This window comes from Sander lucioperca, chromosome 1 (genome assembly GCF_008315115.2).
Source record: "Sander lucioperca isolate FBNREF2018 chromosome 1, SLUC_FBN_1.2, whole genome shotgun sequence".
Lineage (NCBI taxonomy): Eukaryota > Metazoa > Chordata > Actinopteri > Perciformes > Percidae > Sander > Sander lucioperca.
In genome coordinates, this window is record NC_050173.1 from 30,327,165 (window position 1) to 30,354,923 (window position 27,759).

At 39.6% G+C, this 27,759-nt stretch overlaps 2 protein-coding genes across 3 annotated transcripts; both read right to left on the reverse strand.

Annotated features, from left to right (window-relative positions):
• Positions 1-207: 207 nt before the first annotated feature.
• Positions 208-12,495, reverse strand: si:zfos-80g12.1 (sestrin-3). 2 transcript variants are annotated; one of them, XM_031302990.2, is made up of 9 exons: positions 12,231-12,495; positions 5,657-5,854; positions 4,831-5,013; positions 4,395-4,640; positions 3,599-3,713; positions 3,287-3,411; positions 2,365-2,531; positions 2,124-2,268; positions 208-2,038 (listed from the first exon to the last, which is right to left on the reverse strand). In XM_031302990.2, the coding sequence occupies exons 1-9, from the start codon at positions 12,294-12,296 to the stop codon at positions 1,949-1,951; spliced, it is 1,335 nt and encodes a 444-aa protein (XP_031158850.1). In that variant the 5' UTR covers positions 12,297-12,495; the 3' UTR covers positions 208-1,948. The 2 variants fall into 2 exon arrangements, with proteins under 2 accessions (XP_031158850.1, XP_031158851.1); XM_031302991.2 differs by lacking the exon at positions 12,231-12,495 and adding an exon at positions 8,936-8,955.
• A 5,790-nt stretch (positions 12,496-18,285) lies between these two features.
• On the reverse strand, positions 18,286-27,347 carry zgc:92907 (uncharacterized protein LOC436733 homolog). The gene is made up of 4 exons (XM_031303494.2): positions 27,084-27,347; positions 26,085-26,247; positions 18,665-18,803; positions 18,286-18,582 (listed from the first exon to the last, which is right to left on the reverse strand). The coding sequence occupies exons 1-4, from the start codon at positions 27,219-27,221 to the stop codon at positions 18,471-18,473; spliced, it is 552 nt and encodes a 183-aa protein (XP_031159354.1). The 5' UTR covers positions 27,222-27,347; the 3' UTR covers positions 18,286-18,470.
• Positions 27,348-27,759: the final 412 nt, after the last annotated feature.

Genomic DNA, 27,759 nt, shown 5'->3' on the forward strand with positions numbered 1-27,759 from the left:
TGCTTAAGAAAAATATTTTCATAATATAAGGTTTATGTGATTTAAATGGACAAACGCATGCACACACTGGTATGGTTGTTTAAGGTTTCCTGTAGAAGAAAGTAAACAGTAGACAGTTATTGTCATAGAACGTCTTTATAGAAAACATTTCTTCACATTTTTCAAAAAACCTTTTTTTGCCTTTTCTCTTGTTCTCTTTTTTCACTCTTTTTTTTTTTTTTTTTTTTAGATTAATTGTCCTTTTTTTATCTGCTCAAGTTGAACATTTTTAACATCCATCCGTGTCAAAGGCTCTTTGCTGAGTTGCTGGGGCTCTTTGAAGGTGTCCGATAGAAAACACGGCCGTCATTTTTATCAGAAATGCTGCTGACCAACACCAAAAAAAACATTCCCATTCATGTGGGAAAAGCCACAAGTTTTAAACTTGACAGTTGGGGGTGTTTCCCAGCTGCAACCAAAGCCCACATTCAGCCTCCAGTAGTCACATCCCTCCACTTCAGCAGCACTCTAGTTTTAGCCTAAAGGCACCTGTGTTAACAGCACTTTTGCTTTATATGCTCGATATGCACTTGTTTCTTTTCTACATCCTGCAGTTACTAACTCTAAACAGTCTGTCACACCTCTACGTCTACCCAGGCTGCAGCACGATAAGCAGGTCCTACAGTCACACCCAGAAACAAAACAAAAAAGTACTCTATAGTTTACAAAAAAACTATAAAAATAAAAGACAGAAAAAAGATACAAATGTTTTAACAACTAGTTTGCACATTGTTCTGCTTTGCAAATTGTACCGTGGATTTTGACCTGATAATCAGCTTTGATCTGAACTAACTTAACTCTACTCATGACTAGGGCAGATCTATTGGCCATTTTTCATCTATCCAATTCATCACGTTACTGTTTTTAATGACTTGGTCTGAAATTCAGTCTCTGATTTGATCACTTTTCAAAAAAACAAAAAAACAACCACTACAAACATTTAGCGAATGGCTCAGCTTAATCTTTCAGTGTAGGAAACAGCTCACTGACTTCCTAAGTTTAGTTACAAATTTTCTTATCAAGTGTAAATTGTGTTTTTAAAATAGTGTCTCAGCACTGAACTGAACGCAACAAGAAGAGTAATAATTCACCGAAATATCTTGGATCAAGCTATTTCACTCAGAAATCTGGGGTTGAAAACAAAAGCAAAGTCTGAAAGTTTGACGAAAATCTTTGTTACACGTCGTACAGTAGAGAAGGCGTCAGATCCACGCACTGTGTGTCTACTAATGAGCTACCTTGTATTATAAATATATAAAGTTTAAAAAAAGTGCTTATTAAAAGAAACTATAGTGATGCGATAACTTCGAGCAGTGTCACTGTTGTGTTTGTTCTTGACCAGCATTAATACGAAATGTCACAGTCCACTTAATGTCCTCCTCCAACACTGACAAGGATTGTCCAAAACAAATATAACAGAGGCCCTGGTCTCCCATTAACATTCAACTTGTACAAAAAGATTTTTTTTTGGGGGAAAGCATAGTTAATACAAAAGGAGCTCAAACTAGGGAGAGTATTGGCCACTTTAACACACTGCTACAACCAAGCAGTTTCTCAGACTGAGCTGGAACACAAAACAATAGGTCAAAATTAAAACAACTCTAATAATAATTGCACATAGCTTTTCAGAGTCGAGATGTTTGGTGAGAGGACATCACAACAGGAGAATTTGCAGGAGAAGGGAGTGTGTGGAACACTATGGTTTAAATACATACAAATCTGAGAAAAAGAAAAGCACATTCATGAGGCACAGCTACGAAGCGATGGCACTCTGTGTCCTTAAATATGCCGCTCTCGTTCCACTTCACCGTCTGCAGTTGAGATTTTTTTTTTTTTTTTTTTTTAATCCTCGCATCTCTGGGTCTCTCTGTACCGGCGGAGAGCTTTAGCTTTGTGCCTCTCCGAGCACTTAGGCGATCATGTACTGAGTGATGGCTCTCAGAGCGTATAGCAGCTCAGCCTGAAGCCGGGCCTCCATGATTAGTAAATTTACGTGTATCTGAGGGAAAGAAAATGAAAAGTGATTCACATAGAGCATTAAAGAGGGTTGACTGACAGAAAGTTACCAGTGAAGGTCTTCTTACCCGTTCTGAAGTTTTAAGTGGAGCCAAACTCAGCGGACACACTGGAGTTTTAGTGGCATCTGGAAAACAGGCCACAGCCTTGACGTACAGCTTTAAATCCTGCGCCAGCAACTGATTCACTTCTCCGTAATCATAGTCATCATACCTGTAACCACAAAGAAACGTTTATTTATCTACTAAACACAAATGAAAGTAGGGCTTTTGTAGGAGTCCAAAATGATATTTTTGTGTCAGCCTTTACCGTATTCCTAACACACAATGGATGTAATTCCAGATCGCCCTCTTCAGGTCGGGGCTGTGCATCGAGGGAAGGGTAGTCACACTTCTGAATCGGTCGTCCAAGAGGTGCCCGATGTCTGAATACAACCTGTTGACTAAGGAGAAGCCGTGGTCCTCCCATGAATAGTCCTGCAGAGCAAATACACCACATTTTACAGTCAGCAATTTTTTATATTCATTCATTTCATATATTCATCATGATATGGATCATCAAATATTAAAGTACAGCAGTGGTTCCCAACCCTTCCCATATGTCTAATGTTTGTGACCAGTTCAAACAAAGACATTTGTTTCATGTGAATGTTTTTTAGAGACTGGAAGAGGTCAAATGTTTACCAAAAAAAGAATAATTACATAATTTTGTGTAGCAGAAATGTTTATTTTCTGCTTTTCTATCCTCCAAATCATTTTGTGACCCCTCTGGTTTATTTTCCAAGCCCTAGGGAAGTACTATACAGTATGGCATCAATATAATGGCCCTAAACTACAAATACATTTTCTTTTGAGGAACTCATTTGGATTTGTGAGACAAACTAATGTGTTAAAATGTCCAAACCAGTATTGATACAGCTGCTCGGTCACCAAATGCACACCTTTAATTGGTCACTGACAACCTGGAAGTCCACTCAACCTGTTTCTGACTGTGATACAGTTCAGAGGTGGGCCATTCAAATACCAAACCTGAGAAGTGTTTGTGTTTTTAGATAAAACGGTTATTAAATTTAAATCATAGCGTACCACATTGTATAGCACTGGTTTGGTTACAGACATCAATAGCATTGATTTAAAACGTTGTTAAACACTGGATGTTTGAGGTGTCCTGTTACACAGCTTTAACAAACAAGTAGTGCTTACTGACACATTGACAAATGTAAAGTCCTCACCTGAACTCTAAATACTTGAAAGTGGTCCTCCTCCCTACGAGCAAACTCCTGATAGCACAAGTCAGGGTCTGTGATAAAACGCGTTGGGTCTGTGAAGAATATCATCTCCTCCTCTTCTTCCATATCTAAAAAAAGAGACGTAGGAGAGACAGAGTGCGTCGATAAGTGTGCCTGATGAGTGGCAATTGCTCAAGTTTCACACCATGCAACCTAAATGTAACGCTCAAGATAACAAATTAGAAGTGAGTGGGAACATCTGAGCAGTGTTATCTTGATTGTGTGTTTCTGTGTTCATCTGCAGATGTAGGTTACCTGTTTGCTGGAGTGTTTGTGTCTGCAGCAGACGCTCTTCTCTCTTCTCACGCTCCTCCTGGGACTTCTGGATCCTCTCCTTTAGACACACCATGTCACAACTGGAGTCCAGAGACTGTTGACACAAACACCAGAAAATCTTACTGTTGAAGTTAAATTAACCTTTAAAGGATATTCCAAGGAACAGACACAACCTACGGCTACCGGAAAAAATCTGATCATACATGTATTATCAGAAAATACATCTTCCACTTTCATCTCATATGTACACAAAGAGCTCTTTTTAATTCAAAGTGATGTTTTGCAAGTTAGCATTGAATGCGGAGAAACAGATGCTTGGACTAACAGAACCATCTGTTTCACATTATGAATTATGGTTGATTTTATTCTTAAGAAATCGTAAGATATCATGTATACTGTCTCTACATAACTTCACAAGTGAAAATGATCCAAAATGCTAAAATCTTTTGGTGTTTAGACTGTTGGTTGGACAATTTAAAGATTTTCTTTTTATAGACTAAAAGAATAATCGATTTATTATAAAGAACAAAAATTAACAAATTAACCAATAATTAAATGAATCGTTAGTTGCAGGCCTAATGTATCTATTTTGTAACTTCCCAATAAAAGATTATTATATTCATTAATAATTCATAATTCATTTAAAAAAAAAAAGCAAATGCACTTTCAAGGTTTCTTAGCATTACAAATGTTTAAAAGACATGAGGAATATTTTTTTTGTAAAACAGACTGTACAATTCTCTGACTTTTAGAAAATACAAGTCTGATTTGTTACCCGTCTTCGTGTTATGTGTTCGGACGGAGTGGCGAGCAACTGAGGCACGTTGGTGTTGCCATTTGCAGCATCAAAGGGGCAAAAGGATGGCGGGGTACCGTTAGGAGATTTGGAGAGAGGGACAAAGTCTGAGTCTGTGTCGCATCCAAACACAAAGCTGCAGAGGGAGTGGCAGTGGGCCAGGATCACGACAGCCTGCACCAGTTCAGCCAGCGACCAGCACTGCTCGCCCGACTTCAGCAGCGTCTGGAGGGAACAGAGACAAGAGCTCAGGGTCAGACAGCATTTTCATTTCTTTATACCTGTTAATCTGCAGTGAGTGCTCTAAAGATATAAATTATTCTGTATTTCTGTAAGGGGTCATGGGTTATCGTTTAATACTGTCTTGTTACCGTTTATGTACATTTTGTTTTGTTTGAGTTTTACTTTGCTGTACCTGGATGTGTGAGCAGGCAGTGAGCCAGGGTTGGTGGGCCAGAACTTTGTTGATGTGGTCAAGGAGACGAAGGCGAGGGGGCGCTGCCTCCAAACCCTGCAACCACAGAGGGTCCCCGCCCACCCTCAGAAACTGGGCTGAGTGCAGGTACACCAGATAGTTGCAGTGATGTCGCGCCGCAGCCTGAAAGCCATGGGAAGAGGAGTTTAGCACACAGATTCAGGAAAATGACCCACTCAAACATTAGAGCTTGTTATTCTTTAATTTTTAATAATACTAGTATGATCTCTGATAAAGAACAGCTTCACAAATAATTGTGTTTGTTTAGCTACATGTATAGTAGGAGGGTGAGTACCTTAGTTTAGCTTTTTTTTTTTAACTCAAACAATCAACATACTTTAAAAGACAAACAAAAATGAAATAAAACAAAGATACACAAACACACAACCATATACAAATCAATCCAATTCCATCACAGTACAAAAAAAAGGATGAGTTTGAGAAGGAGCAGGCAGAAGCATAATGCCTATAAAGTCCTGCCCCTACTTTACAATATCATATTATTACAGGGGGAAAAAAACAAATAGCTGTGCATATACAGCATACAAAAATTCTAAGACATACAATAACTTACAATAATACAACAACACACAACTATACACTGTGTGTACATTCCCATTAATGTATTCAGGTCACCTTTCTGTAATGGTCATGTATTGTTTTCTTGAATCTATTTTTGAACTGTATAATATTATGGCTCTGTTTGATTTCATTGTTTAAGGGTTTAGGTATGTACAGTATAAACGAGAACAGCTTGGTCACTGACCATGATGGCGATGTAATGGCGGTACGGCAGCGGCAGGGGGCCGTCCATGTGCAGGATGTAGTGCTGTGTGCGCAGGAAGCTCTCCAAGTACTGAGGGTGAGAGGCCATCTGCTGGGACACGGCGTCCACGCTCCCCCTGCTGACCAGAGCCTTCATGAACAGCAGCGACACTCGCTCCTTCTCTCCGTTCACCATCACCTACACAAACCAGACAGAGGAGGGAAAAGGTTGGTGTCTGATGGGAAAAACAAAAACATTGTGCCGCTTGTTGCTGCAGTACAAGCTCAGGTTGTTTTATTATTGTGTTCATCTGTATGAGGCTGAGGTAGAAGTCACTGGAGCTGAAATGCTGAGCTGAAAAGTCAATAATTTGATTTGTCCATTGACAGAAAATTAACTGACATACATTTTAATTATATCATTCATGTCACTCTTCAAGCAAAAATCCTCAAAATATACTGGTTCCAGAATTTGTTGCTTGTTCTCTTTATTTTATCACTGTACATTTAATATATTTGGGTTATGGACTGTTGTTTGGACATAATCAGTTTAAAGACATCACCACAAGGGCTGTGGGATTTTTCTGACAAAACAGACTAGTTGCAGCCATCAACATTGCCCATAGGGACAGTGATACATGTCTTCATTGATTTTGTAGTTCTTGTATAATGATTACAGACATGTACTCTGTTTGATAAGCATCCTTTAAAATACTACATACATATGGATGCTCCTTGAATAAGATATAAAAAAATGGTAAGGCAGGACTTACTGTCCCCTGGGTAAATTATTAGAACTCATTTTGTAGCCAAAGCAGGGTGGCTCAAGATAAGGTTGGAATTCAGCGTCCACACCATGTGAGGACGGGCTCAGACTGTGGTTTGGATTGGAGTCATGTTCCACAACTTAAATCAGCTGAAGAGAGGCAGTCTCGGAAGAACAGCAGCCCTGATGCTGTGATACTGGCGTTAGGGTCAAGTGAGTACATTCCATTTACTCCATATTTTTTCTGCAAATAAAACAAGCAAACAACGATGCTTAGCTGGGGGGCTCGACAGGCACATGCATGTTGGCTGCAGCAGGGTCTGATGCCTCGTACAGTTCCATCACATTATTAAATGTAGATGAGGCACCGTGAATTTACAGGTATCCACTTCTGTGAATTAAAAGCGGATGCAGTGAACAAAAACAATAAACCGCCTAATACAATGCTGAAACCAAGAAAATACCACCCAAAGTTGTCCTTTAAAAAGGGAGATTTACATGCTGGGAGAAACCACAGATGAAGAAACTAATGTAAAAGTTGGGCTTAAGAGGCCATGAAAAGGGAAGCTCCGCAGCAGCAAAGAAGTGGATGAGACCAAACACACAAACATAGGTGCGACTGGGCCGAGGAGCCTGAGGCCAAGAGAAACAGACCCATATGGAGAGGGAAGCTTGCCTGCCCTCATAGACACAGCCATTTATTACCTCCCTCGCCATCATGCAATGGCCTCTAGGAAAAGATGTTTGGGAGCTTGGCCTTGGGCGAGGACTCAGTTCCAGTTGCATGTGAAACCCGAGTGCACAGTGCTGATCAAAGCCAAATGCTTCACCGCAGTTTGAACTGTACGAATGTTGGCAAGGACGTATTCTTTTAACAGTACAAACTGCTGTCTAGGATTATTTCTTTTATTTTTATATTTATTTCTTTCACCTCAATTTATGTCACGGATAGTCGGAGAAAATGTCAACTAGCGGGCCCTGTTACTTCATGTTACAGCTCTTTGGCATTCAACACCATGTTAATCTGGCTGGTAGCTCCATGTGCTATTTCACTTCTCCCTGTAGCGGACAAGGGTTTTCTTGTGATCCTGCAGGAGGCTCTACCTCTTGACCTATATACACTGAGAACATACTACACATTTTTACGTATCTCATAGTTTATACAAATCAATAGATAAAAAGATCCAACAGGAACAGGAGGATAGAAAAAAAACGGAGCGAACGTGGGGAGCTGGCACTAAATTAAACCTGAACGTGCCCCACTCTCGTCTGTCAACTGACATGGGATGGGAAATAGGCCAGAGGGTCCGTAGAGAACACAGGTGCCTGCCAATCAAAGACCTCTTGACCAGAGCACATTCACACAAGTATCTCTCTGCAAACACAAGAGCTTCTGATTAGTATGCTGAGCTGCAGAATCTACATTACTGCTCCATCAAGCACTAACTGGCTTGGTTACTGAAAGGAAAGGGCATTTCAGAGGTCAACGCCATGTAGAAAACATGCTTTGAGTTTGACCACTTAGCTTGTTCTTTCTAGTCTGTCACTATAGAATAAGCTACGATTGCAACATTAACTGATGAACGATCCATGTGAAACATTTCAAAACAATGCTCTCTGTTCAGTTTGTAATACAAACACCACAACACAGATTCCCTGAATCAGATGTGTAAGAAATGATGGCCACTGTAAGTGTATTTAATACAGCCTGGCTGTTATTGTATTATGGAAACAGGTATCAATATTTGAGAGTTTAAATTTAAACATTGACAGAAGAATGGTGATAAAAATGCTTTTCAGAAAAAATTACTTGTGCACTTACGTATGTGATGGCAGACTGCCATTATGTGCCAATAAAATCAGCTAGCTGATGTATGGCTTTAGTATTAACATGCTTTAACTGCCACAGCAGACAATATTAATCCAAAACAAACCGTACTTCAGTTTTCAGATTTAAGATGTATACAAGAAGTCCCAAACAAACACTGTATGGAAAACATTTCAGACTGGAAATATGGTGGCTGCTTATGAAAAATCTGACTACCAAGATCCCACAGAGGATATGACAAAACCTTATCAAAGTGTGACATCATGAGTAACCAGGTGACGCAATGAATCTGGGCACAACATAGGCGTTAAGACTTCTACTTGCTACTACTTTGTTGTTCAGAATGTAAAAGCAAAACACAATTTCTGGATGAGGATAAATTCAGCTGGCAGTTAGAGCTGAAAATGACAGACTTGGGTATGATACTGACAACCCTGCACCAACACAAGACACTGTGTGTGACTCCAATGCCTACACTGGACTTCACTGGTCTGCACAGCCAGATAAACACACTGCAATCTCACCAGAATACATGTACAACCAGTAGAAATGCCAAGACAAGCAGGAGAACACAAATCTCTACACCCCAGTGGCCATTTAACTGACTGGTTCTCTCATTCATTTAGTCATCTAGCAACTGTCAAATCTGCAGCTGTGACAAGAACAGTAAAATAAGTAACACTTACTCTTGTACAGACCTAGGAGACTGGATTTGTCCTCACTGGCATCACGCAATCAAAGAGGAAATTGCTGTTTTGTGAAATTTCATAAACATGTCTGGACAAACGCCACAGAAAAAGTCACCCCGAAACAGGAACTACAGTTGTTGTGAGCAGTGGCACAGCAGGAAATAACACATCCTACAGTTTTAACTGAGTCTGCTGCTGACACATTAACATGAAAGCAGAATTAAAACTCCGCTAAACCTACAATACAATATACAGTAAGTTTATGACGGTGTTTAGTGTAAATTCCCAGATTTTGAAACTACTAAAACAAAAAGGTAAAGTCTATCTTAAAAGACATATTTCCCTGTTTGCCAGACTGAACAAAAGCAATTCATATTTTGGTGATTCCCCACATAAGTGATCCATCCCACATCATTAAAAGAAACATTTTCTAATCAATACACACTAGAGGAAGAAGGTTTAGGCACATTTGTCAAAGCTCTGTCCAGACACCTATCCATACAGCTTCATCTTTAGTGCCTAAAAATAAGCCACAACTGCTGTACAGAGCAGAAATTTCGATAAGGCGATAGACTCCTTATTGTCCACCCACATGCAAAAAAACACCTGCATGAAGAAAAAAATTAAAGCTGTAAACAAGCGCGTGTGGGTGGAAGCAAAAAGAGACACATCATTTGGGTGACTGTATTGTATTACAAAGCATATCTTGGTTGATGCAAACAGCCTGATAGAGCACAAGCACACTTTGAGCACACAAAGCTATTAATTCTGCTTACAGTATGCCAAGCTGCTACTGATTTTGAAACAAAGCCATTTTTTTTCTAATAAAAAAAAAAAAAAACAAGCTAGGGGGTGACAAAAATCGAGACAGCAATGTTGATATTAGAGCACTATGTTCAAATCACAAGATGATCAAACTTGTGGCCTGGCTGCAAAAGATAGAAAACTAAAAAAACAAGAGAGCCTGTTGTGAGCAAAAAGGGAGGTGCAGCTCATTGACATAAAAGAAAAAAAGAACTTTACTTCCCAACACAGTAGTGTCATTTGTTTATTGATCAGAAAGCAGCAAGAGGAAGGAATGAAATAAAAAACAAGGGTGACGTCACTGAGGGGAGGAAAGGTAAATGGAGACAAAGACGGGCTTTGATGGCAGGCTGACAAAAAAAACAGCAGCACTGTACAGGCAGGAATATGAAGGGCTAAGATGACACACAAAGAAGTGGAACACTTATGCCAGCAGTCTTGCAAGGGTAAATCTGTCAGCTTGAGATGAGACGTGCATGTGTGCATGTAGTGTCTGTATGTGTGTGGTGTTGGTGGGCTGCAGGAGGGGGGCTGCTGCAGATACAGGAGAAGGACATTCAATCTGCATTCCGATTGAGTCTGAAGGGGGTCTATCCTTATCATGCGCCGGCGTCCTGCCAGCATTAACCCCCTCTCCAAATCACCGCAAACACAAGCAGCCGGGCCGAATTTGGCTCTGCAACCTGAACTCAGAGAGTAGCGCAAAACAAACCAGCTGCAGCCCAAAGATGTTTGGAGAGGGGAGGGAAAGGAGCTGCTGGCTAGGACAGCACATACAACACAACCAAGACAAACAAAACACTGTGCTGCAGGATGAAAAAAAGAAAGAAAGCCAAACTCGCATGCAGTCAATGAGTGATTGGACCTGTCAGAAAACACGGCAGGCAGGTAGAGCAAGGGGGCGATGCAGATACTAAAGATGACAGGGTAATTCATTACTAGTTTCACTCACAAACAAACCAGGGGCATGTAGGTTATCATATCAAGCAGGTGCTCAAATGTAGCATTACTTAAATGCCTGCCAAATAATTGTTTATTGTAACAGTAAGTGCAAGCGCTTTAAGTTGTTGTAAAATCACAGGGTTATTTTGCTTTGCAAAAACATAGGTCTCAATAGAAATACTGAAATTACGTAGTCAAATGGCATGTACAGAAAATTGCCAGCAAAATGACAATGAATGTGAACAGCAAAACAATGAGATGGGGTAGTGAAAGTAACCCAAATTGGACTTGAACCCAGAGAAGAGGGTTTTGAATCTCTTGCTGCTCACATTCCTCCCTGTTTGCTCCATTTCTGGACTCTAATCTGCAGCAAACATGTCTTTTTTGGACTGCACTTGAGACAGCGCCCCCCTTCTGTTGCAAAGTGCAAAAACAGCGACACAGGAGAAAAACAACTTTGATTGGCAGTCCAGTTCAGCCAGCAAAAAAACAGCACAATAAAAGTCGCCAACATTTAGAGTGACCTGGAGCAAGAAAGACTGAGCAATCCTCATTGGTACTCATTGATTAAAAGCATTTACACTGTTGTGTCCTTTCGAGCCTTCCTTATATTTTATTTATGGGTAATACATGGCACTGCATTACTTCACAGCCACCTATAACTGACAGACACTTTTCTCCCAAATCCTCAGATGATGTCATCGTCACCTACAGATTTCTCCTCATACATACTGCAACGCTCCCAATTTCGTTAGTGCATTTAAACGTTAGTATTTCACTAAACCGGTGTAAATGTTAAATATAACCATACATAAAAAATAAAGTAGTTAAATCATCGCTGGTGACCCAACAAAGAAAGAAAGAGTCTTCGTTACGTTGTTCGTAAGGCTTAAAATCACAGTGACTGCACAAACCGATGTGACAGCAAATGGCTAATTTAGTTTGTATTAAATGTACATTTACTAACGGTAACGTTAGCTTTTAAACCGTTAACGAAATGTTGCGACCTTTAACGTGACAGTCTAACGGCTGGAGATGGAAACTACATGTTTCTTGATGGTGATAAAAGGTGGCAGTTTAAACTCATTTTATTGCCTTTTTCAGCTTATGATTTAACTCTAGCATGATTGCTCGATAAACCGGTAGCTGAGTTAACGTTAGCTAGCTAGATCAGAAGTTTGGTACTGCTATTTTCACTCGCTAGCTAGCTAGCTAGCTAGCTAGCTAGCTAACTTACAGCCGACATAACGTTAACGTTACAGCTAATTGTTACTGGTTGACACAAAGTTAAAAAGTTTAGAGATTTTAAAAACTGTAAACGGTAATTTTTATATTGTCGCTGTTGGCTAGTAAAGCAGATAATTTAAAGCCAAACAAGCCAGCAAACCTGAATGAAAGGTGTTAAGAGACGAGTTTTTTTTCCTTTGATATAAAATAAACCCTTCAGCAAATGAATGAACGTTACTCAGGCTACCCAGTTAGCGGCTGGCTTTAATTGTCTTAAAACTATTTTCAACAGCTTTGTCTATTGTCAGCTTTAACCTACCTGTTTGTGGACTCGCTGGCACTGGGTTCTTAGGGGGTACTCCATTTTATTCGTACAGATGATCATTTTCCAATAACAGGGTGCTACTGCATGGATGCGGCTCTGTCTTTTCTTGGTGCTTTCCAAGCTAACTTAGCTAACAAAGGCAAGAAAATCCTGCCGCTATATGCAGCCAGTCGCTCGGTCTGTAGCTGAAGACTGGGCTGTCTGAGAGAGAGGAGAGAAAACCTTCCCGCAGCCGAGCTGACAACTCCAGTAACAGTGTGCCCAATCAAAACACAGGAGGCGGAGCTTGCTCACAGAGGGTGATATCCAAATGCTAATGAACATCTGCAAACAACAGCGCAGAGGCAAAAAACAGGCAAGGCACACGCACAGGGTACTCGGACTACCAACTTTATACCAATTCATGGGACGGGACATTTGTTAGGAGGCAGCATTTTGTTTTTGTGTACGCCCTGTCTTATGCTAGCTGTGCTGTTTTAGCTAGCTACAATATACTGTACAAAATGTAGTTGGCATCAGACAACTTTCTGGAATCTGGATGCCCAGGGGCCTGTCTCATAAAACAGTTATCTTTATTTTTAATTATCTACATGTAATTAGTCAAACCCAGAAGCCCCTGCAATCTGCAACATAGACTAAATCAATCAGTGTAATCCTGCTTGGTGGGACCAGGCCCAGGTTTGTAGGTTCATAGAGCTGATGGTATGTAACTAGGTCAAGTGTACATGGACATCCTTGTCCACATACTTTTGTGTATGCTTTTTTCTGGGACTGTTTTTAGGGTGGGTGAGGCTACCTACTTTCAATTAAGGGAAATCTTAAAGGGGCACTCAATTGCAAAATTGATACAGCAGAGAATGCAGAGCAAAAACACTGGATCCTGAAAGCCCATGTCTTTTAAATTCCATGTCCCCAGCTTGAACACATCATACATTTGTAGTATTCAAGCAAAAACTGAGACCATTAAACACCCAGTAAGGAAACAGTGTCAAACCGAATTATACTATTGAAGCTAAATCAGTAGTAGTATGGATTGATATCTATTACTAGGTGCTTTAATTGGAATAAAACCTACAACCATAGATAGATCTGTTATATGACTTTGATTAAATGAGTCTTACATCTTCTGAAATGTATGCATCCAAGTCCTGTAAGGCTCAAAGACAATGTGTATCATTAATGTTTGTATCCTGATTTAAACAAACAACAAACATTTATTACATGAGATGTCCACAACAGACCACTGTGTTCAGGCTTGTTTGATTGACCCTTTGCTTTGAGTTGACCCAATTGTTACTTTTTGTATGGACTTATTCAGTCCTCTCGTCAGAAATGAATGGGACTTTTGTTCTTTATCAGACATCTTGAAATTAAATTGGTTCAAATGAGGTTGTTTTTCTGTCTGAGAATCACAACTTTCATATCAATTTGTTGCTTTCTTACCAACTCATTGCTTAAGAGTCAGGTCATGTGTTAAGCGTCACTTTCATTATTCCTGCCAATATATCCATATAATTGCTACTTCAATTGTTAATAGTTCTCCAATCTTAAGAAATTAGCTTTATTTAATAGGACTTTTTTCCCCCTTGTTGAGGTTTTGATTTGCTCTACGGAAACTTCCGTTTTGGGTGAAAACAAATCTGGTTGAATTTGGTCAGTCTGACACTGATTAAGTAAGGAATAATGTCCAACAAGGTGTTTATTGTCAGGAATTAATGTATGACGGTGAGGCCAGAACGCAGAGGATGGTTGCCTCCGCGGAGTCCATTCCTAATTATGGACACCTCGAAGGGCATTATCCCGCTTATACCATGGTCACTTGCCAAGAAAAAAAAAAATACCACACATTTATATTTTCATGCATTTTCAAATTAAAATCTAATGTTTTTTACATGCTAAACTCAATTTCCCTGGTAACACCTGGGGGTTTAACTAATACCTGGAACAATCTGCTCCAGTAAATAGGATGGACCTACGACTTGGTAAATACCCCCCGTATTAGGTTGTAGCCTGAAGAAGCAAGTTAAATAGCGAATGTGAGATGATCGCTTACGTGACAGTGGCATAAAACCGCAGCAGGGTCTCATACAGAGGATCGGCCTTAGAGTCAATTCATTTTTGTGCAAGGATGTCTCTGTGTTTTTACTGCCTATTTTTTGTTTTTTTGTCTGTTGATCTTATCTTTTTCATTTTCTATTTTATTTAATTCTCCCGGTGCAGTGCATTAATTTATAAAGATGAATAGACTGTTTCGCTGGAACTACTTAGTAGGTGTCCTAACACGTTTTAATGGACACCCTGCAGCCAATCGGAATAGAGTATATACCAAGACCATAGTATAATGTATTTGTAAATTACCTCCTGATTTGCAATGAGATATCCACTTACAAGGGAGACACATTTGCTATAAAACCAGATCTAATGTCTAAAATGACCCATGAGTGTTGAGGCCCTGTTGAGGACTGATATACACACACGTACAATACTTTAACTACAATACAATAGTTTAACTACATTGGCTGTGATTTATCAAGCTTTATTGCAACTACCCTAAGATATCAAACAGTAGGCTACAGATTTGAGTAAAAATAAAGCTGACAGAGGAGCTCTGGCAAGGAAAACAAGTGACACTGGACTAGACTGTCCATCTCTATTAGATTAACATGCAGTTTGCACAAACATCATGTGAATCATAGTGGAGTGGCAGGCAGAACCAGTCCAAACCAGTTAACTACAGTTTTAATTGATTCAAGAGAAAACACCAAAAGGTTGTGACTTTTCCTAAAATATCTGCAATAACGGGGTTTCGCAGTCAGGGATTAAAACCAGTCCTAGATTTAAAACCATATTTCAGGGCTGCAACTAAAGCCAACCCACAGTCCAAAACCAAAAGATAGTTAATGTTACTATCACATTACAACAAAAGACAAAGACAAAAAGGACATTTTCATTCATTTGAGAAGCTGTAACAAGGGAATGTTTGACCATTGACTTTTGGTTTCACACAGAACATGACCCCCGTCTCCTGAGTGAAAATCCTGTGTTTGTTTGGGTTCTTATACTTTGTCACCTCACTTCCTCGTTTGCTCCCACAATAACTAGTACGGCAACAAAGGTAGCAAACGTAAATATGGGTCGTTCTGAGCTGCTTGCTCATTGACCTATACGGTCGCTTTCTGAGTGAGGGCGGTCTGTTACTTTAATATTAATTTGGCTGGAACCAAGCAGTTGTTTGACTCTGACAAGGGTTTTGAATAAATTATAATGCCAACACTTCAGAAGCACCATTGTCTAATAATGGAATAATTCAATAAGGTATTTTGAGTGCATTGCATCTATTAAAATCAAGATGTGTTATGTGGTTTGTCCCCTTATTCTCTTTTTTCTGCTGTTAAATAACTGATGTAGTCTGGTGTAATCACAGAATCTGAAAGCTGTTATGCCTCATTTATTGCACTCAGTTTCCACAGAAATTCTTCTAGAAACAAACTAGAGGGACTTTCCAGACAAGGAAGTCTGCCACTGTTCTGTTTTTTTGTTTGTTTTTTTTACAACAATTTGACCCTTATTTATCAAGCTGCCTTAAATGTCATCTACACCTCAGGGAATTTGGGATATTAATACCTAAAACTAAATGCTGTTAACTTGTTCTACCAGCCACATTAACAGGTGTTTATCAGGTAAACACATCTGGATGGTAAATTAATAAAAAAAAAAAAGTTGCTTCAGAAACGTTTCTTCTAAAATGGACAAAAATGGGCTGTTCACGTACATACAGTGAGTACCTCTTCCCTGCAGGTCAGAGGATTTATGACAGCCTCTCATACATGATACTCATGATTATTGGAGCAGATGGTGCCCCTGCTTTCCGGCAGAGATACAGATCGAGGTAGAAAAAGGGACTCATGGCACATAAAGAGGGATTCTACTTAAAGTGCTCATATTATGCTCATTTTCAGGTTCATAATTGTATTTAGAGGTTGTACCAGAATAGGTTTATGTGGTTTAATTTTCAGAAAACACCATATATTTGTTACTGCACATTGCTGCAGCTCATCTTTTCACCCTGTGTGTTGAGCTCTCTGTTTTTGCTACAGAGTGAGGCATCTCACTTCTGTACCATCTTTGTTGGGAGTCGCGCATAAGTACTGCTAGCTAGTCAGTTGCAGAGTATGAGGGAGTGCCACGCTAGTAGCTAGGCGAGCATTATAACGTGTGTTACAAAGTGACGCACGTTCGTCATCGAAGTAAATGCTGGACTACAATAGAGCTGTTTGGAGCAGTTTGTGAACAGTGTTTTCTCTGGAAAATGGTACGTCCCTTTGGGTGGACTTTGGGCTTTTTCCTTTTGTAAACCTATAACATGCACAAAAATATATATAACACAATAAAGGAAAGGGGTAAAGCCAAAAAGCATAATATGAGCACTTTAGAATATTAACAACATGACCTGATACATCAAAAACCTTCTCTTAAAAAGGCTTAGAATAAAAATTTTAAAAAAGCCAACGAATGTCTGCATGTGTTCTTGCTAGTTTGGACTGGGACCAGTTGGGAGTGTACATGCTGGGAGGACAAATGATAATCAACCCGCAAGGTCATAGTTTTATGATAGTATAATGAACGTGCCCTTGTTGCAAGAATTGGTACAACTTTCCTCTCCGTGATACAGCAAATTTCTTTAGTCTCTTTGTGCAGAAAATTGGCTTTTGTCTGCCTTATAAATAAGTAAAAATTAGAAGGAAGTTATATGAACTAATATTCAAAGAGCCGTGTACAGTGTAGGTTAGATTATTCAGATTTGATTTCATAATAGACACCTTCAGTGAAACTTACAGTATATAATTTACACTTTATCTACTTTTGTTTTTCTTCCAGCATGTGCTCTGGTACGGCCCTTGGCCTACTAATAAAGAACAGTTTGTAGCACTGAGATTACACAGACATAACAAAAAATAGTGCAACGCTAAATGACAAACAGACTTACAGGCAGTTTGGTCTAAGTCCAGACACCTGTCCTCTTGAGGAGAGCTGTCGCTGACGAGACTTCTCCAGACACACACACACAAACAAACAAACACAGTAGACAGTAATTAAATCATACATGTCACATACAATTCAAGAAATACACAATTAAACAATACACACAACAAAGCAAATACACTGCTAGGAAGTATACTGTCTATACGGTCTACTATTGATGAACATTAGTCAACATCATCATTTCCCGATAAGATAAACTATTTAAGTGCCATTCTTAGTGATAGCTGGTACTTTCTCTTCATGCAACAAATACTAAAAGTGGTGCATTTTTATGAACTGGACCACATATATAGTGTTGGCTAAAATTAGTAGTTAGCATTAAGCATAAGCTTTTCTTTACTCTCTCTCTAGATTTACAAATCAGCAAATAAAATTGACTTGACAGTTGAGGTCAACACTTCAGCGCAGACTAAATTCATTCATTGTATAAAAATTAAAGAAGTGTCACAATCACTTACCTCGCACTCTGATCAGGATGAACGCAGCTCTCTTTGCTGCACTGAACTGATGCCTTCAACTCTCTGAACTGCTGTTTATTATTTGACTCAAACACCTGGTAAAGTTTTGTTTTCCTTTCACTTTTATAAAAACCTTCTAAAAACTAAATCTAGAATAAATATACAAACTTGAAGGGCACTCAGAGAGAGCAGAGCTCCGCCAAGGCATGCCCCTATCTCACAATGTTAATGCAGTGAATTTTCCCAGACGGGAAATATTATTTTCCGATTATTCCGACACCACTTAAATGCAGCACAAAGGGCCTATTTTGCAATGTTAACAAAAGTGAAAAATAATTTTGTGTATCCGCCGTGTGATTCGAAACTGCTCCAAAATGTAATGGGTCCTTCGTTGGCCCATGCTACACCCATTCATGTTTCATGAAAATTGGGTCAGCAGTTTTTCTGTAATCCTGCTGACAGACAAACAAACAAACAAACTGACAAATCGAACATAACATAACATAACCTCCTTGGCGAAGGTAATAATAATTCACAGCATACATTTGGATTTGTAATTAGACATTATTATTGCATACAGAAATAGAAAAAACTCAAATGGTTAACAGTTGAGTGCTGTACGATCACTATCAAATGTAAGAAGTAGTATCATAATCTACTATTACATAATATTTTTACAAATCATCAAACGTCAGTGTGACAGAAAACAAGCAGTCCTGTAAAATTAAAAGTTTCACTGAACACCGAGGGCTTTGTCGAGGAAATTCGCAAAATTCTTAGGCTGTCCGGGCAAAAAGGGCTGAAGAACAGAGAGATCCATCGTCCTCAGTGTTTGTGTCAGTGTGCTGAAAGATTTAAAAAAGCTTGTTAATTTTGTTTTGCTAAAAAACCTCATGTGTATAAACTATACATGTCAGAAACACATACCTGCATGTGCAGTACAACAAGTGCGAGTCCATGTGCAGCTGCCTGGCCATCTCCAGTTGGTGGTTGTTCATCAGCTTGTCATTGACGACGACCAGCAGAAATTTGCCGGCACCGAGCGCCTCCAAACAACTTCCTGCGCCTAAGGAGAACAATAAGATCAAGATCTTTATTCATGAGTAGAACTGAAGTCAGTCTGTGTTTTTAGTAGTACTGGTTTCTCATCATTTTACTGTTTATAAAAAACTTTGATTTCATACAGATATTTGAAACAAGCTTTAAAACTGATAATCCATTACAGTGACTTATTGTCAGTTGCATCAATGAAGGTGGAAAGCTCTGCTATTCAAGAAAACCAATAGTACACAACGAGGTGTCCTGATATATAGTATGTAGCTATGGACAAGGTGGAGGTGAACAACACCATAACATGACACAGCTAAATAATAACGTTTCAGTATCATCATTTCATTTGTTTGTATGTAGTTTAGCTCATAATAAGGTTAATTTCAACAGTTGAAAAAGTTTTTGCTATATGTTGTTGGATGATTAAACCCAGATGACGGATTACCAGACACAAGCAAGTTAAAAACACTATTGCATGCTTTTGAAAATAGTCAGCAATATTGTGAGGTGTATAATTTGTTGTAAACTGGGTCAAATTGCAAAAGCATTCATATGATCTTTTAATGCCCTGACACACCAACCCGATAATCGGCCGTCGGACAGTCTGGCGAGGTCAGTGACTCGAGTCTGTTCGGTGTGTTCCGGGCCGTCGTCTGTTGGCCTTCATTTTGACCGGCCTGACTTGCTGGGTCGGAGGGCGGGCAGTCGGACTCAATGACCAATCTGATTGGTGGAGTGCTAACCCGGAAATGACGAGCAGGGTGAGCTTGACTAAGCCTCTCAAAATCTGACGAAAATATTTTAAACTGACCTTTGTCGATCTGAAACGAAAACAGATTCAGCAACTGCATAGCCTATTTCTCACTTAAAATGTTTTCAGAAACATGTTTCGGTGAACTATCTTCGTAAAATATGAGATCGTATTCCGAATGAAGCCACCATTATGCCAGGTGAAAAATCCGGGAGCAGCCAGACCCACGTGATGCGCTCATCCAATCAGCTGCCGGTTTTCATTTTTTTGGGCGACAATACAGATTAGCGCCGCCTGCTGTTATGGAGACGTATTACGTCTCGCGCATGCCCAGAACGTACGCTCAAGTCAGCGTCGCTTCGGTGTGTTCTGAGGTTCTGAGGTTCTTTTTGGACCTCGGGGGAGCCGACTGATCAGTCCGACTGCCTTTTCTGCCAACGGTCGGCCGTCGGGTTGGTGTGTCAGGGGCTTAAGTCTCCTCCTCCTCCTCCTCAGGTTAGATTTGACCTCATTAACAAACAAATGTAGTCCTCCAAGCCTTTTCTGCTTCTTTCTTGTTAAAGGTGCCCAGCCACACATATTTAATTACTTTGTGGTAATGTCTGAAGTTCTACCATGGACTCTGTAACATGTTTTGTGGAAAGACTGCCTTGGTTACCTTGTTTCAAGCCATTCTAGCATGGTATAGAAAGCCTGCAGGAAGACTCAGCTCGATTTGTGCCAGTTCTCATTAATATTCAACGAGCTAAGCTGCTTGACTCTGATTGGCTAACAGCTAGCCAATGAGAGCCTGGCTATCGGCATCCTTTACCCAGCGCAACTGGGTGAGCTCATTAATAGTAATGAGCTCAGGCAACACCACGTCAGACTGACCAGCTTTTGTAATTGGCCTGATTTCTCCACTTATTTCTTTTCAGTGGCTAGAGCTGACAGAGGAGGTAGCAGTTCATTTTCACATTCACAACATAACACAAACACATATGGACCTATCATATTTAAAAAAAATACAAGTAAAAACGGTTTTGTGTGGCAGGGCACCTTTAATAAAAAGGTTTCAGGCCACGTCCACACGTACCAAAACTATCTTTTTTTTCCCCCGTCTTCCCTTCGTCCAAACGGATCCATTTGTAAAAGACTCAACATGCTACTTCATATTCCAGGCCTATAGGTGGCGCTGTTTCTGCTACAGAAATTTACCAAAAATGGAGAAGAAGAGCATAGTCTTCAGTCACTCCCGATCATAACATGCTAGACTATAATAACTTTCACCACTGCTCATTTTATAAAGGCCGCCGCAAGAAAAGGTGTCTTTGTTTACATTGTGTAATGTGCTGTTGGATTGCTTTTTATTTTTCAATTCTGTCTGCCATCGGACATGATTGCAGCGCGCTAGCTAGCAGAGCTAACGTTAGTGCGCTAACGCTGCTAGCTAACATCGGCAGTCAAAAAAACATCAATGATCCAATGTCTTTTTGATAATCTACACGTTTTTCTTGCGGTAGCCTTTCTACAATAAGCCATGCTAAAAGTTACTATAATCCGTTCAAGGAGTTGATAAGCAGACAGATTAGCTAGCTAGTTGACAAGTTGTCTACTTCCACTTTATAAACAGCTAACCACAGTGCTCGAATTATCTTTTTGTCTTTAAGGGGATCTCTCTATCTCATAAAAAAAAAAAGTTGGCACACCCTGCACATAGCCTAACAAGGCTATACAATTAAATAGCCTAGGCGCGAGTGGCGCTTTTGCGCAGTATACGCGCACGGTAGGCCTAGGCTATTACCTTGACACACGCACACAACAGAGATTTTTTTTTTTTACAGAAATGGAGTCCTTTTAATTAATTTCAACATATTATTGATTGTAATAGTCCATATTTCATTTCAATTTCGCAATACAAAGAAATAGACTAAACGATTTAGTCTGAGTGTCATTCTCAATTTCACAATGAAATAAAACGTAACTCATTTGACCCGGACCACCGTCTCAGATATCCTCAGTGTCAAACACAATGCATGTAGTCTTTAACTTCTACACAGGGAAAATGCACTAACTGGCAGAAATGAATAAAGCCATTGCACAGCCAAACTATGTTCTAGTCTTATAATGTACACGTAGTGATAACAACACCTGGGTGTTTAGTCGTCTCGTGTGTTGAACCGTGGAAATAAATAGACGAACAATTTTGGAATTTGCACTGAGATGTTGTCGGGTAGCCTATTCACTGAATATTCCGCCATCAGAGTGTTTCAAAATATCTGGGAACTTTTCCGGAGCTCTGAATGGCAGAGGATAGCTACAGATTTATTTATTTAAGATGTATTGACATTGGTGGTATTTACCTCAAAAGCACATTAAGCTAAAAGCAAGGTGACTTCTTCGGACTTGCGAGTGCTGTCAAATCGATCGTAGCCTATGCGGTTTGCTCACATAGCCTAGTGGTGTGGTGGTGAAGTGCAGTCATGCTGCGTTCATGAGCGTAGGGTAGGCTCAGGTCTACGTCCCGTAATAGCCTATATTTTATATTTGAATTTAACGTCTTTAATGGTAAGAGACCGCACAGGGATGGATAATGAGCGTTGTTTAAGATTAAATTACAATGCCACATATGGCAGACACCTTCAGATATGAAGGACCCCCTCAGATTTTTGACTTTGTTGCTTCATGGGAGCCAGTCCTCACTCGGCTCCCTCTGGCTCCCACGTAATTCGAGCACTGGATAACCATAGCAGCTAACATTAACGTTACGTCCCTGCTGGAGCGTCAGTTACTTTAGCGATGTTTAATGTTAGCTACATAACGTTAGAGGTCGATGGGTGTGGCGATGACATCATCGATACGCACGTATGCGGCTTCGTCGTCCAAACGAAGCCAAAAGAAATCTAATATGGTCATTCCCTATATAGTTCACTATTTAATAAACACTATATAGGGAATAGTGAGTGAGTGAACGGTTTCGAACACAGCATAAGTCATGCAGAATAACAATTGTCATCTCTACAACCCCAGTCTAACCAGCACTGTGCACATGGTGGTGTCACTGCCCGATGTGAGTCGAGTGCAGATGTGAGTCGCGCATGCTCAGATTTAAACTGTTTACGGCATAACGTGTCATACTGAAATTTGTGAAATCTATAAAATAATAAACGTTTCTCTTTACATACAACAGAAGATGGTAATCATTTCAAAAACGTTGTAGCTATCTATGACTGTTTGGTTGCTAACGTTAGCTCAAAACGCCATTCAAGTAACAGCCTTTGTTGTGTTTGATTGCTAACTTTTAGCTAGCAGTCATTTCAAAAACGTTGTAGCTATCTGTGACTGTTTGATTGCTAACGTTAGCTCAAAACGCCATTAAGCGACAGCCTTTATTGTGTTTGACTGCTAACTTGTAGCCAGCAGCAGCAGTCATTCAAAAACGTTGTAGCTATCTATGATTGTTTGATTGCTAACGTTAGCTCATAGACTGTGCGTTAGCTCAAAAAGTCGTTAGCATCTTGTAGGCTACTTGTCGCAAAGTGACGCATGCGCGACTCACATCTGCACTCGACTCACATCGGGCAGTGACAGTGGGATAGGAAACGGTCCGTGTACTTGGTGGCCAACGGATTTTCGTTTTGAAAGGAAAAAAACAAAAACGAAAAACGGCCAGTTTCCCAATTACCATTAGTAAATAGGAAAACAAAAAACGGAAAACAACCCATTATTCGTTTTTTGTTTTGATATTAAAAAACGGAAAACGAAAAACAATCTCGTTATCCGATTGTCTTTGATGTATTTGTAGATGGAACTCAGAAATTAAAATACGTGTGTATAAGTCGTATTTGTCGGTACACGATCCGTTCTGCCTGCACGATCCGTTCTGCACATGTGCAAAATGTTCGCGCATGCGCGGTTGTACGAGGATTTACGACACTGCACGATCTGTTCCACGCTTCCGGTCGACAGCCAAGCTAACGTTAGTTTAGCTAACAGCTAATTCGGCTAACTGCTAGCTGAGACAGCATGTAATAACTTTAAAAGACCCTCAAAATAAAACTTGAAAATAAATGTTGACATATATAACAAACACCTAACATATATAACAGCTGTTACGTCAGTTCTACTTTACTTGTGCTCATTTAAAATACAATCACTCAATACTTGTCTTTATTGTTATTACTGTGAAGTCTTAATTTAGCTGTAGCCTGCTTTTCCCATTACGTTTGAGTTAACGTTATTTTAGACTGAATCTAGCTGTCAGCTAGCGGTTAGCCGAATTAGCTGTTAGCTAAACTAACGTTAGCTTCCCGGTGGAGGCTAGCCATAGGCTAGCGTGGAACAGATCGTGCAGGTCGTATGGATACGTAAAACAGTATTATCTTGCGCATGTGCAGAACGGATCGTGCAGGCAGAATGGATCGTGTACCGACAGTATTCCTTAATTTTGCATTGGTATTTTTTTCTCCCGCCACGCCAAGACCCGCCCTTCAATAGCATTTATTGGCCAGTACCGCCTGTTCTGTGGATGCGCATAATTACGTAGTAGAAAACTAACAATGTCCCTGTGCGATTTGTAACTGTCGGTACACGATCCGTTCTGCCTGCACGATAGACTGTATATAAGTAACATGTGTCAACACTTTATGATCAAACAATACAACTTTTTTATTAAATCTTTTTTTATTAAATCTTTATTATACAATAGTCATAGCTACAAACATTCGAAACTTGTCACTGATCCAAAACCGTGTAGCGACATCGTTGTTGTGTTGTTTACGTTAATGTTTTTACCTAATACTTCGTTTTGACTAATAACCATAGACTGTCTATTATTAATGCGATGAAGTGTAAACGTACATAAGTGTCCTTTTGAAGATGGGATGACAGCTCTTCCAGCCACCACTGCTGTATACCACTATAGTAGCTACATGCTAACGGCAGTAAACACTATAGTAACTACATGCTAACGGTCATCTTAGCTGGCAATGTTGTTAAATTCTCCCCAATTCCGGGTCACATTCCTGCTGAAACATGTCCGATTGTGTAGTGTTTGGTCTGCGATTTTTGACGTTAGAAAGTGCTGCTTCGTTCCACTACAATCTAACGTTAGCATACTCATAGCTAACTATTGTAGCTGCATGCTAACGCGACATAGCGGAGCATATATAGCTAGCTATGTACGTATATAGCAGGACTTTGTACCGTAAAAAAATCACCAATAAAGGCTTCTAAACCAAATACTAAACAAATACAAATACAGTAAAGTGACCGGAATTAGGGGTGAAATGTCCAGCATTGAGCTACATAATAGTTTGCTAGGAGTATGCTGGTCTCTCACAGAGATCTCATTTGTAGCCCTGTTTTTACCTGATACTTTCATAAAAGTACAAACACATGAAGTGAGAGGTATACACATGCTTAAACTTTATTTAAAACATGGTTAACCTGAAGCAGGACGGAGTCATGACTTATAACACCAAAGCAAGGCTTCTAGCTCAGGCTAGCTAGCGTTAGCAAATTACCTTCAAAGTTGTAAAGAAATGACGAAACGTAAAATTTGAAGCCTTTATTTAATTTGCTACATGGTGTTGTACTGGATGGCCGGACGACCCTCCGTATATCATTAACAGATACTTTAGGCAACTCCAGCAAACACCTTGTAAACTTCATCTCTGCCATCATAACGGTCTACTGTCACTGTCTAATGTTTTCTTCCGGTAACCGGGAATGTCCAAACATCCTTATGCCAATGCGTGCATAGAGCTGTGAAGTTTGCCGGTGTTCGCGCAAGCGTAGAACTGATCAGGCAGTACACAGAACGGATTTTACAGGCGGTACAGATCGGGTACTGACAAAGGAATAAGATTTATACACACATTTTAATTTCCGAGTTCCATCTACAAATACATCAAAGAAAATCGGATAACGAGATTGTTTTTCGTTTTCCGTTTTTTAATATCAAAACAAAAAACGAATAATGGGTTGTTTTCCGTTTTTTGTTTTTCTATTTACTAATGGTAATTGGGAAACTGGCCGTTTTTCGTTTTTGTTTTTTTCTTTTCAAAACGAAAATCCGTTGGCCACCAAGTACACGGACCGGAAACACATGAAATGCAATGGCTCGAATGCAAACAGGCTTCAACTATCCAATTCAATATTTAACATTTGGTTAAATATCATCCTGTTTTGAGTGGTTTCCTTGATCCCCTCAGGTGCCCTCATGTTGTATCCGACGCGCTGCTGTATTAAACATCAGTTTCCCGTTTAACGTTTGCACACTGCTGACATACCTGTATTTGCTCGTGCTTTGAATTCGACAAAGTCAATAATGTCTTCTGTGCAGGAAATCTAAAACGGAAACTACCTGTTCTGGCTGATACTTTTAATTATCATGAATGTGCATTATGTTTTTTTTTTTTAAAAAACTAAAAAAAAACAGTTTGGCTTATGGAGCAGCACCAGTTAAGTGTGATAGAATAAAAAGAATGTTAAATGAATGTGGCCACTATTTACGAGGGGAGTGTCCAGGTAGCAGGAGCTCAAGGTTTTTGATATTTGACTCACCTGCATGGCTGATGACGAGATCAGCCTGCTTGATGTCTTCTGCTATAGAGTCTTTGAATCGATAAGCCTGAAGTCTGACGTGTGGACAGCTGTCAGCAGCTGGAAGAAGAGATCCTCTTCCAACCTGAAGAACCAAACGTTCATATCCACGAGCCTTCAAAGCCTGTGGGGAGAAAAAAAAGAAGTTATTGTAAAAAGTTCACACTCATGTTTATTATTTTGTGGTTGTTATTAATAACACTATTATTGGTCACACTTCATTCAGGTGTCGCAGATCCAGGACAGAGCCGAACTACCATAAGTTGTGATTAACCCGTGTTTTTACACCCGTGAGTGTTGTGAGAAAAGATCTGCTGTGAAAAAGTTATTTTTAATTTAATAGTTTTTCTAAAATGAATGCCCTATATGCTGTACTCAAAATCCAGTTAGTAGTATACTATAGTGGTGGAAAGTAACTTAGTACATTTACTCAAATACTGTACTTAAGTTAACTAAAGTATATCCATTGTTATTCTACTTTATACTTGTACTCAACTACATTTTCAATATAAATTGTATACGTTACTTCCTTACGGCACTTACAACTTACTTTACATCAAACTTATATGACAATTTTACAAAATATGAAGCATTATTATAGATGAAACTACCTAACAGTATTTGTAGGCTAGTTCAAATTAGCTCCACATCGACCAACTAAGTACTAAGTACTGCTTACACATTAAATCAACAATGAAAATTACATAACATTGACAGGGGCCATTCTGCATAATGATTACTTTTACTTTGATATTTTAAGTAGGCTACATTGTGTTGCTAAAATCTTTGCACTTTTAACATTTTAAATGTGGGACTTCTATTCGAATGGGTTCTATCTGGTGTGGTACTGCTACTTTTACTTAAGTAAGTCATTTTAAACACTTCTTCCACCAGTGAGTATTTATACTTTGCAGCTGTAGCAGTAGGTGCCTCTTTTATCTTATAACCAACTTTACTCACCTGTACGGTCTCTGGAGACGTGACGCTTTCAATGAGCTCATCAAAGCTCGTGGTGCCGACAGTAACAAACACTGTCTTCATGGCCGCTCGACTAAAACTGTCCGTTTTCAGGGTTTGCAACAAAACAAAAACACTCATGGATGTATTATATTTACATTTCACAGCCCCCCCCCCGCACCACAGCCATACATACAGCTCATCCTCATCCTGGAGCCATAAACCTGACTGCTACTTCCGCTTCACACCGGTGACGTCATGGCCGTGATACAATGCGTGATGCTGTCACCTAGAGGCCTGGAGCTCTAACCGTTTTATACAGACAGCAGTGTGTCTGAGGCTGCAGAGTGGAAAAGTACCATTTCAAAGCTCCGTTTAAATGCCTCTGAGCTTATTTTCTGCACATTTATACATGAAATATAATAGTAGAGTAATACTATTCTATTCCCCCCTTCCTTCACACCCATACACACATGCACTTACACAGTACAGGGACACTACAACCTCCTACTATGGGCCGTGCAATATTTGCCAGAACTGTGCATTATGGGCAAATGTAGTATTATGCATTATGTACATATTATGCATTATTCTTGTATCAGCAAGTTAAATTCCTGTGTGCATTGTACATTTGGCGAATTAAGCGATTCTAAGGACTTCTTTAAAATAAGAGCCAATT